The 14170-nt window shown below is 29.8% G+C and overlaps 5 protein-coding genes across 6 annotated transcripts; all 5 read right to left on the reverse strand.

Annotated features, from left to right (window-relative positions):
* Positions 1-149: 149 nt before the first annotated feature.
* LOC111426719 (odorant receptor 85b-like) lies at positions 150-1354 on the reverse strand. The gene is made up of 4 exons (XM_023061377.2): positions 706-1354; positions 564-653; positions 362-517; positions 150-310 (listed from the first exon to the last, which is right to left on the reverse strand). Exons 1-4 carry the CDS (start codon positions 718-720, stop codon positions 257-259), a joined length of 315 nt encoding a protein of 104 aa, XP_022917145.1. The 5' UTR covers positions 721-1354; the 3' UTR covers positions 150-256.
* A 456-nt stretch (positions 1355-1810) lies between these two features.
* LOC111426346 (Coiled-coil-helix-coiled-coil-helix domain containing 2) lies at positions 1811-3286 on the reverse strand. 2 transcript variants are annotated; one of them, XM_023060832.2, is made up of 3 exons: positions 3119-3286; positions 2363-2526; positions 1811-2306 (listed from the first exon to the last, which is right to left on the reverse strand). In XM_023060832.2, the coding sequence occupies exons 1-3, from the start codon at positions 3193-3195 to the stop codon at positions 2092-2094; spliced, it is 456 nt and encodes a 151-aa protein (XP_022916600.1). In that variant the 5' UTR covers positions 3196-3286; the 3' UTR covers positions 1811-2091. The 2 variants fall into 2 exon arrangements, with proteins under 2 accessions (XP_022916600.1, XP_022916601.1); XM_023060833.2 differs by lacking the exon at positions 3119-3286 and adding an exon at positions 2604-2860.
* A 323-nt stretch (positions 3287-3609) lies between these two features.
* On the reverse strand, positions 3610-4881 carry LOC111426548 (ER lumen protein-retaining receptor). The gene is made up of 4 exons (XM_023061118.2): positions 4710-4881; positions 4132-4391; positions 3827-4079; positions 3610-3772 (listed from the first exon to the last, which is right to left on the reverse strand). Exons 1-4 carry the CDS (start codon positions 4798-4800, stop codon positions 3738-3740), a joined length of 639 nt encoding a protein of 212 aa, XP_022916886.1. The 5' UTR covers positions 4801-4881; the 3' UTR covers positions 3610-3737.
* Positions 4882-9387: 4506 nt separating this feature from the next.
* On the reverse strand, positions 9388-10768 carry LOC111426407 (UPF0047 protein YjbQ). Its single transcript, XM_023060914.2, has 3 exons — positions 10348-10768; positions 9979-10115; positions 9388-9926 (listed from the first exon to the last, which is right to left on the reverse strand). The coding sequence occupies exons 1-3, from the start codon at positions 10505-10507 to the stop codon at positions 9711-9713; spliced, it is 513 nt and encodes a 170-aa protein (XP_022916682.1). The 5' UTR covers positions 10508-10768; the 3' UTR covers positions 9388-9710.
* A 1597-nt stretch (positions 10769-12365) lies between these two features.
* On the reverse strand, positions 12366-13871 carry LOC111426543 (Actin-related protein 2/3 complex, subunit 2). Its single transcript, XM_023061112.2, has 4 exons — positions 13682-13871; positions 13491-13584; positions 12724-13433; positions 12366-12668 (listed from the first exon to the last, which is right to left on the reverse strand). Exons 1-4 carry the CDS (start codon positions 13753-13755, stop codon positions 12641-12643), a joined length of 906 nt encoding a protein of 301 aa, XP_022916880.1. The 5' UTR covers positions 13756-13871; the 3' UTR covers positions 12366-12640.
* Positions 13872-14170: the final 299 nt, after the last annotated feature.

Below are 14170 nucleotides of genomic sequence, written 5' to 3' on the forward strand. Positions count from 1 at the left end.
TCGTGCCAATAACAATTTTCAATACTTTATTATTTATTGTAAAAACGTTTTAATAATTTAAGTGAAGTTTAAATTTGATTATTTTTTAATTATTAACAATAATTTAATAATTAGAAATAAACTATTAAATAAAAATTTGAGATGTGCACAATTGGTTGCATATTTAAGAATGTGAGGTTATGTATAACCGCTTTGTAACATTCTTTTTAACACAATTTAGATGTTTTAGTGTTAATTAATTTATGTTTAAATAGTATTAATTACCAACACCCGTTTTTAGAGTCGAAAATTTATACCCAGTGGACATAATCTACAAAAACAAGCAAGATTAATTCATTGCAATCAATAAATTGAATCATACATTATTAAATGTGACGAAATGAAAATCTCCGAGAATCCCACACTCATACTTTAAAGGTTTTTGAGCTCTACACAACACGATAGAAATGTCTCTTCGCAATTTTGGATCAGCCTGATACCATTCAATGGCATAAACCTTATCGGCAACTGATAAACTCTAAAACGGAGAGGTTAAAAATGATTTTTGATTAATAATCACCTACATAATCGTGAATTCTTTGTCCTGTTAAGCACAGAATGTAAACTCCAAGCCCCCATCCGCATAAATTCAAAAATGAGATTATGGTGTGGCTCTAAAAAATTTAAAATTTATTTATTAATTTATTAAAAAATTGTTTTAGATACGGTTAGAAATGCCATTAAAGTGGTCCCGATTACAATGCTGTAATAAACTAAAGCTGGGAAAGTTACCGTAACAAAACAGTCATTGGTAATTTGAACTAACCTAAAAATTAAAAATTATTTTTTTGATTTTTTTTTAGTTTTTCAATTTACTCAATGATGTAAATATGAAATATAATGCATTCTCGAAATCGTTTTTTGTGTTCAAGTCGATCGTTGGTCTCAAAAGCTTTATCCAACATATTCTTTAACTGATTGATTCTTAAAATTATGAATTCAAAAGCTCCAAGAGTACAATTAACAATGATTGCACCACCAGAACAGGAAAAACAGATTGTGTATATCTCAATTGCGACGTGAATAAGGTAAACTAATCCGCCTTGAATATCGTAGGGGTAAGAAACTTTGGTTCCAAATCCACATAAAATCGTTTTGTTTGATAACTCAGCCTTCCACATACAATTTTCGTAGTCATAAACCGGGTATAAAGCAACAAAGAATCCCCCAGTAACGCAATAACATACAAAAAAGACAGAAATCATGTTTATGATGAAAGCTATTGTTGCTATGTTTTCCGGGATTCCATAGTTCTCAAAGTTTTCCAAAATCGCGTAAAGTTGTTTGATTTTGTGACGTTGCTTAAACATCGCCGTGCAATTAATCAGCATTTGAAATAATCCCGCTGCTACAAAGAGAGATTCTAATTTTTCACCTCCCGGAACGCTAGAATCTAATTTAAATGTTTTAATAAAATAATTAAAATCAATTTATTCGTTATTTACCTGGAGCTATGTTAACAATATAAGAGATAACTCCAAAAACGTGGTAAGTATAAACAATTATAGAAACTCTCATGTTTATCGCATAAATCGTTTCGGAACCATCGGGTGGCCAAAATCCGCAAAAACTTAAACAGCCATAAAGCAAATTCAAATAAGCTCTCTTCATTTTGATTATAACATTGATTTAAAGCAAACAAATAAAAAATAGCTTTATATAAGAAAAAATTTTTTTTGATGAATAAATAAAAATCTTAACACGCTTTAATGATTATAGGGAAAAAAAAGCGTTGTTACAATCCCTCTTTAATAAAATCAAACAAAATCGCTTCATCTAATAATTTATTAAAAATAAAATTTATATCTTCACTCGCTAAACCGCGCCATCTATCAATTATTTTCTAAACTACAAACGTCAATATCAAAAAAAAATCCTTTCTAACAATAAATAAATCAAAATTGTGTTGGAAAAACAAACATTCTCTTTATTTTCTACATTCCCATTTACTCAAAATTTATTATCATTTCCCAATTAATAAGCACTACTTCATTTTATCTAAGAATTTTTAATAACGATTAATGCTAACTGTTTCTATATTCCTTTGACCATTTATACTCCATTCTTAAGTTTGCATTGTTGAATAGCTTCGTTAAATCCTTGACATAACGTTAAATCAGATTGGGTTGCAGCACAATTTAAAAATTGCTTAATTTCCCAAGCACAAGGTCCCGTCGGTTCAGAACCATCATGATGATACTGTTGAGCGGGTTGTTGGGCTTGTTGTTGTTGTTCCGGTTGACTTGAACCACCACCACTAAAAGCACCTAAAAACAAATAATGTAAATTATTACAATTAATTGAAATAATAAGATTTACTTACCAGTTAATGCATGTCCGATTGTATGTCCAACAGCAGATCCAATTGCTACACCACCAGCCGTTGCAGCCATTTGACCGAAAAGACCTGGTTGTTGAGGAGCTGCAGCTGCGGGAGCTTGCATCGGAGCTGGAGGAGGCGGGGCAGCTCTAGCAGGTAATGTAGTACTAAAACAAACATTTTTTTTAATCAGAAAAACTATCTTAAATTTGAGGTTATGTCAAATATTTTTTGTGATTTTTACCTCGGGGGTGGTGAATATCGAGTAGGTGCAGCCCTTGGAGTTGGGCTACTTGATCGTCCGCGTCTCGGCATTATTATTAAACACTTTAAAAACGGTTAAACGCGAAAAAACTGGCTTTTAAGTCGTTAAATGACAGGACTAGAATTACGCAAGATATCTAAAAAACGGCCCTCTTATAATGGATTTATAGAAGTTTCTGGAACACGTGATCTTTATCTGGACAATTTTCGACGTGGCCGGGGAAATTTCGATGATTTTAATCGGTTGGTAGAAAGAGATGGGTTTATTTGGGGATTTCTTAGATTGGCCCAGATATTTATATTGAACGTCATTGTGATACATTTTTGGACTTAATCCCAAAGTTTATTATTTTTAGATTTTGTAAATTTGTTGAGTCACGGGGAGATATAATAAGGGATATAATTATTGTTAAATAAATAGGTTAGGTTATTTATGGTAAGTGTTTATGGTGGTTGGTAGGATTGTTTTTGGGGGGAAATTTAAAACGTTCTTACCTCCCATATTGCCTCTTTTGGGTCGTACTTGGTGAACGGGGTGTTGGCGATCTGGATTTTCCGCTCGATCTCACCATTTTGTGGAAAAAATTAACCCGAAATTTAGGAAAATCATAAAAAATTTTCAGGTAATAATAAAAATTGAAAATGACTGATGTAAAAGCGTTTACTACGATTTAATTAATTTATTTGTGTAGGCAACCAAATATACGCTCAATTACGTCAAATCAATTGAGGTTAATGTAATTTGAAAAATTAAACAATTTTTTAATTTATTTTTTATTAAAGAAGTTTTACATGAAATGAAAATGGTTTTTAATAAAAGTGGGAGTTTATTACAACTACATCAGTTAATCTAATAAATTTGGTTATGTTTATGCAATAAATTATCTATACACAGCTATACATTGTACATTCATAAAAAATTGCTTAAAAACGCTGTTATTTATTCACTATACTGGCTTTTAGAGTACACAAGTTATTGAAAGATCTTATTTAATTAAAAATTTATTAATTATTACAATCGAACAGAAGATAAACAACAGTTACAAAAAAAAACTTCTTAAAAAGTCCTTAGAAATGAAAAAGAAACCAATTATGCTTTGTACATTTAAACGATTTAAGCAGGTAACTGCAATTTCTTCCCACGTAGCACTAAAATATTTAACAAATTAAATTTTACAAAAAAAAAACAAAATTTGTACCCACCTTTCGTAATGTATAAATAAAAGAAATCGCAATACAAAACGGTTTGAACCACCCCGGCAACAATCGCAATCAAATCGTAATGATCCTCCATGAAGTAACGATAAATCCAATTAAGAATGTACAAACCGCGATAAGAACCCAACGCAAACAAATAATGCGAGGTGATACTTTCAGCTTCGCCCGTTTTACTAACCATAAAAAGTTGCGGAAGAATAGCCACCGATTCTAAATAAATACTGAAAGTCCATAAAACCTTAAAAAAATTTAATTAAAACCCGATAACCCCACTTTCAAATCAAACTCACCTCCAAAACCGTAAAATCATGATTAATCAACAACGCTAAGATAACGGCTGGGATGAGGAGAAACTCAATTCTGAATGTATCATGATTGTGGTCGTAGGTAGCTTTAAATTTCATGTAAATAAAGTAACACGTCGCATAAGATGCCGCAATAAAGACGAGTTTCATTAAAGTGTTATACAACGAAACGTACGTCGTTAATAAATCCAAGTATCTCGTCGTATACACAATTGCAAAAAGTAGTTGGGATTTTCCAGATATTCCTAAATAAATCAAAATAATATAACAAAAATTTTGACGTTTAACATAACCTAAAAAAGATGTACGATTATCTTTTTTTGACACTGTACATCATCATGTCCACGTACGCTTAATTTAACCCTCATTTTAACTTGATCTTTTTAAAGAATATTGATTAAAAAGGCATGTATAACTGAAATATAGAGTATTTTATACAATTTTCGCTCGGTTTTACCTGTCAAATTGAGGGGTAAATAATAACACAAAGAGAAAATATCAATAAACCCGGGGTTTTGATGGCTTCGGGTAAATCGCGGGGATCGGGGTTAATTTGTACTCACCAGCGCACGACCTCGACTTCCATATTTTCCTGAGCAATATTATTATGGCTAAGAGATGCGACAAATCGCCCGTTAGTCGAAAAATGTTCATTTTGGCCCGAATTTAATGCAAAAAACCATTCGAACGAACCACCTCTATGCGGCGATATATGACGTGGCTCTCTTCGTTTGCATCCTAAAGATGGCGCTATCAATAACACAACCACAGCAACCAACCATTTAAAAATTAAATTAAGAATAATTTATAATTAATTTTTATTAATAAAAAACAAAAAAAAATATTCATTAAAATGTTAGTATTAATTAATTGTTTAATTAGTTGAGTTTAGAAAATCAATAAATTAAATTAAATTGTTGGCAACATAGATGGCGCTTACTATCAAAAACATTGAGAAAATATACCTAAATGAGAAGTAATCATATATATACTATCTTCTATATCGCTGACTAAGGCAGCAAAAGAGTGTAAACACTAGAGTGCAGATATATATATATCTGTCTTTGTCGTACCCCGGTCGACTCAAGAGACATGTGTGAACACGTGATGAGTACGCTTTTATCTTATTGGACGGTGAATTAAAAATTAATAGCAGCTGATGACCTTGATGTTTATAAATCAACAAATAAATGTTTGACATAAACATAACCTAAAATCTAAATATTTAGTTATGTATATTATAGGTTTCATGTGTATAATAACATAATTATTAACATATTTTAGGACTTAGCAATTTAAAATGTAATTATTATTTGTTAAGAAAGTGAAGAAAATTTGTTAAAAGATATTTTTGGGGCCTAAAAATTGGTTGAGCAGGTAGAAGGAACGATCTCAGTGTAATAAAAAAGAATTTAAAGCCCTCCTTTTCTTGAAACATTTTTCTTAAAAATTTAATTAATAATTACATCGATATGATGAAAATTTTATGATAGAATATTATGTACATTAAATAGTAAATTCTTTAAAACTTAATTACATCCGATCTAAGTATTATAAACTCGTTTTATTTAAAAATCAATAGAGTAAAATAGTTTTCTTAAAATTCGTCTTTTATTTTGTTACCCTTTTGTAATCTAATCAAAAATAATTGGTGTAACCCACAAGTCTGGTAAGTACATGGCGCAAACATAAACAAACAAGCAGCTAATTATTAATAATGAAAATTTTAAGATAGAATGTTATGTACTTTAAATAGTAAGTATATATTTTATATCTTTCATTAATGTAACAACTTCTTTAAATAGCGTGAGCCCACAAATTATGTTAAAAATTATATATTTTTTTTAATGAACAATCTACATAAAGTTGATATTTAATGCAATATTTAACCTCAATTTCACACAAAAGTACATATACTCTAATTTATTTGATGCATCAGTGATAATTTATAGTTAAAGTAAACCATCTATAATAATAATTGCATTTTAAACACTTCACACTCTTTAAAATTTACGATTCGCGCTAGCGCTTTCACGACACCGGGGTACGACAAAGACAAAACATATATCATTCCGTCTTCTTTTGATGGAAACGCTCGCCACTCATTGCTTAGATAGGGAGTCAGCGATATAGAAGATAGTATATATATGGAAGTAATGATGTTATATATAAACAATAATGAATTAAGATTAAACCCGCATCACAATCATTATAATAAAAGGATTTTATTTTAATTGCACATTAAATATTATTAGAAAACATGCAAAAAAATTTATTGTCGTGTTTAATTTTTTGGTCTATAGTGGCGATATCTCTTGTATATAAATAAAAGTATTTGTTGCAATGTTAATTGTTATTTATTAATTAAAAGAAGAAACATTATTGAATCGCTAAAATATTAAAATAATAAATTAAGATTAAATTAGACATTATCAAACAAAAAAATATTAATTAAATTAAAATTTAATCTTTATTATTGACAGTTTAAAATGTCAAAATGACATTTAAATAACCGAAAATAACAGGTAAAAATTAAAAAACTTTTTTTTTAGTATTAATATTATTTTATTTTGCAAATAATGCTACCGGGTACAGTATAGACTCAAATCAGACTGTAAAATACAGTCAGTAACCCCAATTATCTTATTAATTTTTTTTCATTTAAATTTAATTTTCTCGTAGTGGTACTCAGTACATACGTGTGACATCAAACTTTGAACCATTTTCCCGGTTCTTTCGCTCGAAAAAAATCAAAAGAAAATGTTTTTAAATGTTACTATGATGATATCCGCGAAAGAATCGGGTCGTATTTGTTACGATCAAAGTTCAATTGGAGGAATAAATTATTTACAGTGGCAGTGTATTATTAAAGAAAACGAAATGATCATAATAAACTACAGTGAAGTTCCCCAAATTCGAACTTTTATATTTTGAATTATTCTCTAAGTCGAACAGTTTTCGTAAACTCAAGCGTTTCACCAGGTTTCAAAAGTATTTATTTATCTCTCTACGACGAGTTTCAATAAGTTTACTATGGAATTACTTATTAACTTCTATATTATGCCGAATTTTCCAAAGAATAAACTATTTAAATCCGTTCTGTTAGGCGACTATTTTTTATTCCAGTGATTTTATGATTCGAACTAGTGCTGAATAAAAATTTAAACTAACACTAGAAATAGAACTAGAAAGTCAGTTCGTGTAATGTTAGTTCTAGTTTTACATTTGCACTTTCATTAGAACTAACACTGTATCTAGAACTAGAAACGCTTTAAAAATGGCTAAACCCGAATGATTCTAGTTCTAGGTATAGTGTTAGTTTATATATAGTGCTAAACCCGAAACTTTCTAGTTCTAGTTTTAATAATTATTCAGCGCTAGATTGTTGTGTATTTTTATTGAAGTATTTGAAAGTTATTAAAGTATTAGAGTATTTCTCTCTAACTCAAAGTTTTCTTTCGCTCCCTTATAGATTCGAGTTAGGGAAATTTCACTATAGTTTCTTTTTTTTTAATTAATTTCTTAATTAATTAATTCATTTCTCACCGCTTCTACAGTTTTCGCGCAACATTTGTTTATTTAACCTCAAGCTCGAAATTAAGGACGAAGGCAAAAATACAGCTCAATTTTAAAAACACTGCCGCCAATTTTTTTTAACCCCTATGTACATTTAATTTTTTCTTTTTTTGGTAATTTTTACTTATTTTATGCTCGGGACGGAAAAAGGCATTTTCCACACAAAAAAGCGGCTCGAAACTAAATCAAAATCGCCGTATTTTTGCCGGTGGTGTACATTTTTAAAAATTGTGTAAAATTAAATTAATTTTTATTTATTTATTTAACTCTCATTTCGCAAACGCTCTCTTTCTTTATTATTATTTAATTTCTTCACTTGGAATTAACAATAGGCACTTATAATCAAATAAACAACGGTGGAAGCTGTTATATTTATTAATATTATTACGAAAAGACACAAATTAAACGATTAAAAGGCATTTTTTTTCTAATTTTATTGGAAACGTTCAAATCTCCCGCCTTTTTAATTTTTTAAAAATTTTACTTCCGTTAATCGATCTAAACATTTCTCGTTACTAAGCAACAATTAATGCCATCATTTTCGATTGATGATTTATTTTAATTTTTTTGGATTTTTAGTGTTTCGTGTTTGAGTATTTTTTTTTAAAAGCACAAAGTTTAATTTAAAATGATTAGAACTAAAAGTTTGAAAAGAAAAGGAGGTAGTGATCAGTGATTATTTGTGATTGTGTTTTTTAACAAGCAAGGTTTTAAAAAGTTAGGTTATGTTTATCATAATTAAAGAAAATCGGGATTTATTTATTTCTTATGGACTTGCATGGACGTCTTTTGTGTTTTATCCCGAAAAATTAACCCAAATTGAATTTGAAAAAATTACAACCTCAAAAGTGTCGCATAACCTCAAAAAAAAATTATTTCAATTCCTTTTTTTTGTTATTAATTATTTAAATTATCTTTTGGTTGGTTTATTTGAAATTACGCGACACAACTCCGTTTATTTCCTTCTATTTTACACAAAATACAAAAAACCTGTACAAAATATCGCGAGTAAAAAACCCGAGTACTACTTTTTATCATTTTTTTTTTTTTAATAATTTTAATATAAACCATTTCGCGCGTTTTATTTTAATTTTATGCATTTTTCTTACTTTGTGTGTGTGTTTAAGTGTTTTTTATGTTGTGTGCGGCTCAACAACGTGCTTTAAAACGATGCGTGAGAAGAACCATTTTATAAGATATTTATACTGGATCATGTTTAATTCAACATTTTTTTGGTATAAACAATTTAATCTCGAGAATTATTTAAATAAAAAGAAAATTCTGGATACCTAATCACACTTTAATATTTAACCGTCATTTAATTGTCAATGATTCCAATTATAAATATCTAATAATTTGTTAAACGATGCTGCTTTATTTACAAAATAAACTTTATTTATTTATTCCCGAGCGGTCTAAACTTTATTTTCGAAAAAAGGGGGCCTCCATACTCATTCTTTAATACAGTCGTACACGTTCGTACCCTGTGTGATTAATTTTTGTAAATTTTCTTGATTCAAAGTCGTTGTATCGACAATTGTAGGTTTTACATTTCCATGTGAGAGGTGTTTTATGCTTGGGGCTCTTCAAAATCTACGATATTGCTAAAGGAAGACAGACCAGGTTCAGTCCGTTACCGTACTATACACAACCCGTATAATAATATTTATATTATATACAAATTCTTTATTTCTTTTATCTGTTTTAATGGAGGATTAATCAAAAAATAAAAATAACATTCTAATAAAAGAAATTCAAATCCTTAAACTAAGATAATAAAAAAAAGGGTTACTTTAACCACCTATGTACATATTGTCATAGATTTTTTAAGTCCATTTTAATATTTTTAAGGGGGCGCACGCACTTTTCTTACAGTACTCTTTTTATCTTGTTCAATTTATTTTTGAGTCCAATTTGGAAAAAAAGTATTTAGTCGAGTTTATACTCGGGGCTTAATGCTTGGAAAGCGAATGCCCCGAGTGGTGCCCCTAACTGCTCGTGCTGGCCATGGGGCTAACGGGAGACAGAGGCGTACACGTCGAATCTCGCAGGCATCCATTGAGCGTAATCAAAAGCTTCCGAGAACCCGCACGGTCCCGATGTTCACATAACCACACACCCTGCCACGTACCCAAATTTAATTTCCCTTCCGTTATAGGAATCGTCAACGATGAACCCAAAAAACACGCCTTTACATGGGCGGGCTAAAAAATAAATTCATTTATTATTAAAAATCAAATTAATCCATTAATTTACCATATCGTCGGGTCCTTCGCATGAATGCCGATATGGGACGTCTTCGGGGACGATTTTATTTAACATCATCTCCATATCATCACGAACATCCGGGTCCCAACTTTCATTTAATGCCAAACTGGCCGATGTGTGCAAAACTGTTTTAATTTTACAAAAAGTTAGGTTAGGATTAAATGTCAATGTCAAAATGAGGGTTAAGAATTAAGAAAAATGAGAAATAAAAATAAAATATTTTGACGTGAAGTGGTTGATAATCATTCAGTCGATACGACCTTCGAAGGCCGAGACGTTGAAATATGCATGAATCGACCCCAAAATAAATTGAAAAAATCTTGGTAAAGAAGATTTAGAGTCGGCTTTACAACTTACTCTGTACGTGGCAGAGTCCCATCGCGAATTGCGACAATTCCGGTATCTGTCTAAGGATTTCTTCGGTAACCAGATGTACGCCCCGGTGCTGCGGCCTAAGATTGATCTTTTTTTGAAACCACGCCGAATTACACTGGACGATCCTGGCGGACGAAGCCATGTTTGATTTGCTGTCGCTGTTGTTGGTCGCCAGTTTGCCGGCTTTTGCTGTCCTTGGGGCACTCGCGAAACACTAAATCAGCTCGTAATAAACCGTGCGTTCGCGCGCTCCAACGAGAGCGTTCATCGTTATCATGAGCTAGGCATGAGCGCGGGGGCAAAGGCCCCAATTCGAACACCGTTTTGAAACACGACCACGGAACTTGCCGCAATGAAGAAATCTCAACTTATGACAGATCGGTTATTTTCGGAATCGCTTTCGTTTCAGTTCGTACCACCCGACCGGGTGCGACTTTATTAGCGCTAAATTTAAATATTCATATCGTTACATTACAAAAAATTAAAACGAAATCAAAATTATTAACATTACTTAATCCAATTAAATCCAAAATGTAATAAGTATCTCAAAATATCAACTTAATTTATTAGTTTTTCTATTAAATAATAGATGGCGTTTATTACCCCAAAATAAATTAGTTTATTTATACAATTTATAATATTATATTTATTACAAATTTAGTTAAAACGATTTAATTAAAAATTAACAAATTAAGAAAATCAATTTAATTCGACTAAATCAATAATCAAATTGAATTAATAAACAGATATTAATTAACAATTAACTGATTAATTAATTAAAAATTAAATAAGATTAATAAGTAAATAAGTGATAGCACTAATAGATGGCGCCACTTAATATTCTAAATTATCTAGAAATATAAAGATAATAATAAACAAATAATCTTAAATAAATATAAATATCACATTACAACAATTACTACCAAATAACATTATCAAGTTAAGTTCAAACATTCATTAAACTATATTAACTAAATTGATTTTAAAAAATTTAAAAAGCAATTAGTTCCACTTTTATCGAATAGATGGTGCTTATATCCCCAAAATTAACGCATTATAACAAAATTATTTTAATTAATTTATTTTAAGTTTATTCGCTAATATAAATTAATTTACATTTAAAATTTAATTAATTAATCTTCTAATACGAAATCCAACTTTTCGTTTTCTTCTTCCAAATAGATGGAATTTGGTAAAACAAGAACTAATTGATTTTAAGAATTTTTAATTATTATATTAATTTATTAATTATTTAAGATTATATTAATTTTTTCAATTAATATAATCTGCTAAAATAGATAATAATCTGTAATATTATTAGGTAGTAATTGTTATGTGGTTTGAATTATTAATTAAATGTTTTTTCCGTCGACCGTGTATTTATATGATTTATAAATGTATACAAAATCATTCATTAATGACACCTATTAATAAACGATTTTGTATTAATAAACGATTTTAAGAAAGTCCGACCGAACTAAATAGTAGTCAATTTAATAAATATTCTCCAATGAAATTTGTAATACCGACCCAACCGACCACTATATCTATTCGGTAAGACTACAAAAATAAATTATGACACATTAAAAGTGAGGTTATTTTGCCAGTGACAGAATTGGGAGATTTTTCAACGATGGATTTTCTCTATTTTGTTGAAAAGACGGTCAACAGAAAAATATTGTAACTAACTCGTATATTAAAATGCGATTAATTATCTCAATAATTAACGCGTTCGCTTCGCTCGCTCACGCGTTAAAATATCTCGATAATTAATCGCCTTCATTAATAGACTTGTTGGTTAAATAACTATTAATAAAATATTTTAAACAAATTTGACTGTTGAGGTTGATTAAAATTTTTTTTTGAGGTTATAATTAAAAAAAAATATTTTTTCTTTGATTAAATTTATTTACAATAGTCTTTTCCGAAGTTAAAATTAAGGATCAAAAGTATACAATGTTTCCTTATACATTAGTTATTATTAATAATACAACTCTTCATTAATTTAAACGTTTTTTTTAATATTTATATTGAAATCGGAATTGTGCGGATATCTTTATTTATTAAAAAAAATTATATTTAAATATTAAATTTACATAAAAAAGGCATTTTTCTTGTTAAAAAAGCTAATAAATATCCTAATGTGCGGAAAGTTTTTCTCGGATTCATATAATCAGAAAAAAAGGCAGTAATTTTATTTTCGTTTTTAATTTCTATTTTAAAACATTATTTCTTGATTACTTTGAGCTCTTACATAGAAACAAATTCCTTATCATCAATCTTTTCGCACAAACGTTCTACCCCTAAAACACAAAAAACAATATAACAACATAACCTCATTTTTTTTAAAATACTTACGTAATAGTTTTCTTATCAGTACTCTTATTTTCAGGTCGAGCCCTATTAAGAACCTTTAAGAATTCACTCGTCTTCGCCCTCATACGACTATGAATATACGCCTTTGAGCACTTAATATGGTAATGCAAGTAATGACGGAACATATGCACCAAGTTAATCGTGTTATCCCGCGTGTTTCTTGCGGTGTGTCTCGGGAATAACACAAAAGTTACATAACCCACATTATTATCGACTTTTGCGTCAGTGTTTTGAAGCTCTCGGGGTGGTTCACGGTGACTAAATAAAACTGGGGGAGCTGTATGTGAAGCTCGTAAACCTTCCTTTAATTCTTGCATAAAAACTTTCCCAATTATAACATCGTCTTCATCGCGAAAACGAGTCGAAAAAACTACCGTAACTCGATCGGATTTCGCTTCAACGTACATCGTTTCATCGCTTCGGTAATGAATAACGGCCCTTTTTTGGCCTTCATCGCCTTTCTCTTGGAAATCAAAGTATTTTTCGAAAACTGAAGCAAAACAATTTCGTTTTAAAAGTCCGATTTTTTTAACAATTTCCGCCCAATTATCGGGGATGTTCTCCAAATCTAATAACACCGATACGTTGTAACCGTCTTCGGGATTGATTAAAATTGGCCCGTATTCGCGTTTTAAAAGTTCGTCGGCTCCATGTTCTTGAAGTTCTTTATAAAACTTTAAGGATATACTAACCTATTTAATTTTAAAGGAAAAAATTAAAATATTATTGTTATTTTGATTCAAATTTACCCTAATTTTACTTTTGTTGCCATCTAAATTTGATATATGGTATAAGACTCCATCGAAATCGGCCACCGTAACATCAATATACTCATTTTTAGCCCTAAAAATAAATAAACGTAAAAAACGAAGTTTAAGGAAAATTATTAGATTATTTTATGAGTAATATGTTGAGATAAGCTCAACCTAATTTTACTCACCCTGCTTGTGCGTTCTTAATCTTAACCGTTAAGGTTTCCTCCACAACTCTGTTATTGATTTCTAATAAAATCATGGTTACAACCGGTTGAAAAGATTGCGATTAACCGTTTTTAAGCCCCCGGAAAAAGCTCCACAACTACAAACGACTTCTAATCGTGAGGGAGTTGCTCATTTTGAGTTATCGGTAATAATGGTGACTAATTTTTAGATAAAAATAGCACCATCTATTAGTTAAAGTGCTAATTTAATACTTAATTAAGTTAAATTTTAAATTAAAGGTAATAAATTTGTTGTAATAAAGAAAGTTATAAAGGAAATTGATTAAAATTTAACGCGAATTTTTTAGTTTTATTTTGCATTCTGAATAAGTTGAATAAAAAAATGTCAAAATAAGCTGTCAATTGTAAAACTTAGGTTAGGTTGGGAAATCGACCAAATAGATGGCGCTTATAACACCAAAAATTAATATTAATTTAAAAAAACGAATT

This window comes from Onthophagus taurus, chromosome 5 (genome assembly GCF_036711975.1).
Source record: "Onthophagus taurus isolate NC chromosome 5, IU_Otau_3.0, whole genome shotgun sequence".
In the NCBI taxonomy this organism is placed as follows: domain Eukaryota; kingdom Metazoa; phylum Arthropoda; class Insecta; order Coleoptera; family Scarabaeidae; genus Onthophagus; species Onthophagus taurus.